Source organism: Chanodichthys erythropterus, chromosome 18 (assembly GCF_024489055.1).
Source record: "Chanodichthys erythropterus isolate Z2021 chromosome 18, ASM2448905v1, whole genome shotgun sequence".
Lineage (NCBI taxonomy): Eukaryota > Metazoa > Chordata > Actinopteri > Cypriniformes > Xenocyprididae > Chanodichthys > Chanodichthys erythropterus.
The window spans coordinates 17467225-17469599 of record NC_090238.1 but is presented as its reverse complement, the minus strand read 5'-3'; the positions used below and the strand labels follow the sequence as shown (position 1 = coordinate 17469599).

The window sequence follows — 2375 nt, the reverse complement described above, 5'->3', positions numbered from 1 at the left end:
TCAAACTTTATTTAAAAAACAACTTTATTTAAAAACATACTCGCTGATTATGATCTGCGCTGTGTATGAATACTTATCCACTTTTTCATGAGAAATGCTGTCCAAATGTCCCGTTTGTCATGATGACGTCTAAAGTCCCCGCGAAAGGAAGTAGTCCCTTTTAGCAACTTGTTAGCGACTGCTGTTTTTAAGACACAATAAAAGATTTTTAAAAAATCACAAGCGGCTTATAACCAGTGTGTTTTATGTCATAGATCAAAACATGAAAATATTTAGAGGCTTTGTTAACCACAGACCTTATTTCAGGCGATTTAGCAAAAACCCATTCAAAAAACCCATAGACTTTGGGGCGAAGGAACCGGAAGTCCTAAAATGCTAACTCGTAAACCCTGAGGTACTCTATAATGAGTCGGCATTCTAACTAGAACCTAGAAGCGCTGGACATAAACAACAAATGAGAATGACACAGAAGATATTGTTGAATAAAGTCGTTATTTTTGCTTGTTTTTGTGTGCAAAAAAAGTATTCTCGTCGCTTCATAAAATTAAGGTTGAACCACTGTAGTCACGACTGTTTTAAAGCTGTCTTTAGTACCTTTCTGGACCTTGAAAGTGTTGATTATATTGCTGTCTATATCTTAATTTGTGTTCCGAAGATGTGTGAAACTTGAAGGTGAGTAATTAATGACAGCATTTTCATTTTTGGGTGAACTAACCCTTTAACGTCACACAGTACTTCCATATTGACACACTTTCTAATAGCTTTCATTAATAAGTCATTCAAAATTCATATAATGTTTAACAGAAATTTCACGCGCATTCATATTTAGGCAACAAATGTGACTAGTCGAATGCACATTAACTTCTGATTAAGCATTATACGATCTATTAATCAATAATGAAAGTTATTATAAAGTCTAACCAACACATCTCAGCAAACAAACACATACAGCAATGACAACAGATAACAAAAGTTTTATGCTGCAATATCAAGTCCTACATAGTTGTAGTTCTGGATGTGCATGTGCCATTTCTGTACGTGCTGTCCGATTCCAGATTGTCCGGCTGAAAGTCATCCACGCTGTATCCTCGACTCTTCAGAGCCGTGGCATAGTAATCTATGGGCTCCTCCGTGGCGTTTTCCCACCATCGGAGGCACAAAATCCTCTGGAAGGAGCGTCTGAAGTTGTCCGACAGGAATCCGTAAAGGATGGGGTTGGCACAGCTGTTGGCATATCCCAAAATCACAGCCAGCTGACTTAGAGTGGCGTTGTGCTGCTGGACGAACACGCTAACCAGCTGCACAATGTGAAAAGGCATCCAGCAGATCACAAACACTGTCACCACCATCATCACCATCAGTGTGATCTTCCTCTCGGACTTTTTGCGCTGCTGCCAGCCCGCTTTCAACGCGACCACCCGCATCTTCACTATGATGAGGATGTAGCACATGCATATGGCAATGACAGGAAAGAGAAAGCCCATCAGAAAGGCGTATATCACAAATACAGCCATCCACTGACGCTCGGGCTCAGGCATCTGCATGTTGCAAGCCACCGATCCGTCAGAGTTGGGTGCAGTGGTGGAGAAGATTATGATGGGTAGGATGACCAGGATGGAGAACATCCAGACCCCTAAGTTGACCATTTTGGCGATGGTGGGTCTCCGGTACCGGGCAGCTTTGATGGGATGCACCACGGAGATGTAGCGATCAATACTCAACACGGTGAGACAATAGATGCTGGTGAACATGTTAATGGCATCAACACTTAAAACCAAACGACACAGAAGCGAACCAAAGGGCCAGTGGTGAAGTAAAGAAGAGGTAACCAAAAAGGGAACACTTAACATGAGTAACTCATCCGCGATTGCCAAGTTCAAAATGTAGATGTTCGTCGCAGTTTTCATCTTTGCATACCTAAAGATCACATAAATCACCATCGAGTTCCCACAGAGTCCAATCAGACACACCACGGAATAGATGAAGGAGATGAAGATCGCGCTGCTGCCGTGAGATTCCCCGTTATGCGTCTCGTTGCTAGAGGAGTTTAACAGATATAAACCATCCTCCAGGTTCTTGAAGGTGTCGTTGGGCAGCATTCCGACACAGTTTTGAGTCTGCTCTGGATATAAAGTATAGAAATACGAGCTCAGAAGATGCGCACATTGATGCTTCGCGACTCCGGAACGCGCATCCCGACGCTGCGGCGGTTTCAGCACCATGGACAGTTACTCCACATCCACATGCATCACATTCACAGACGTCACACGTGAAACATGACGCCATCGGGTCCTAATTTGTTTGAGAGCGTGTCTGAGAAACAAAAATAGTTTCCTGACGACATCTAGACCTTCTTTTCAATGTCCATATAATTA

At 42.7% G+C, this 2375-nt stretch overlaps 1 protein-coding gene across 1 annotated transcript; it reads right to left on the bottom strand.

Moving 5' to 3' along the window:
• Positions 1-995: 995 nt before the first annotated feature.
• Positions 996-2099, bottom strand: sstr1a (somatostatin receptor 1a). The gene has a single exon (XM_067367614.1). The coding sequence runs from the start codon at positions 2097-2099 to the stop codon at positions 996-998; it is 1104 nt and encodes a 367-aa protein (XP_067223715.1).
• Between the last annotated feature and the right edge of the window lie 276 nt (positions 2100-2375).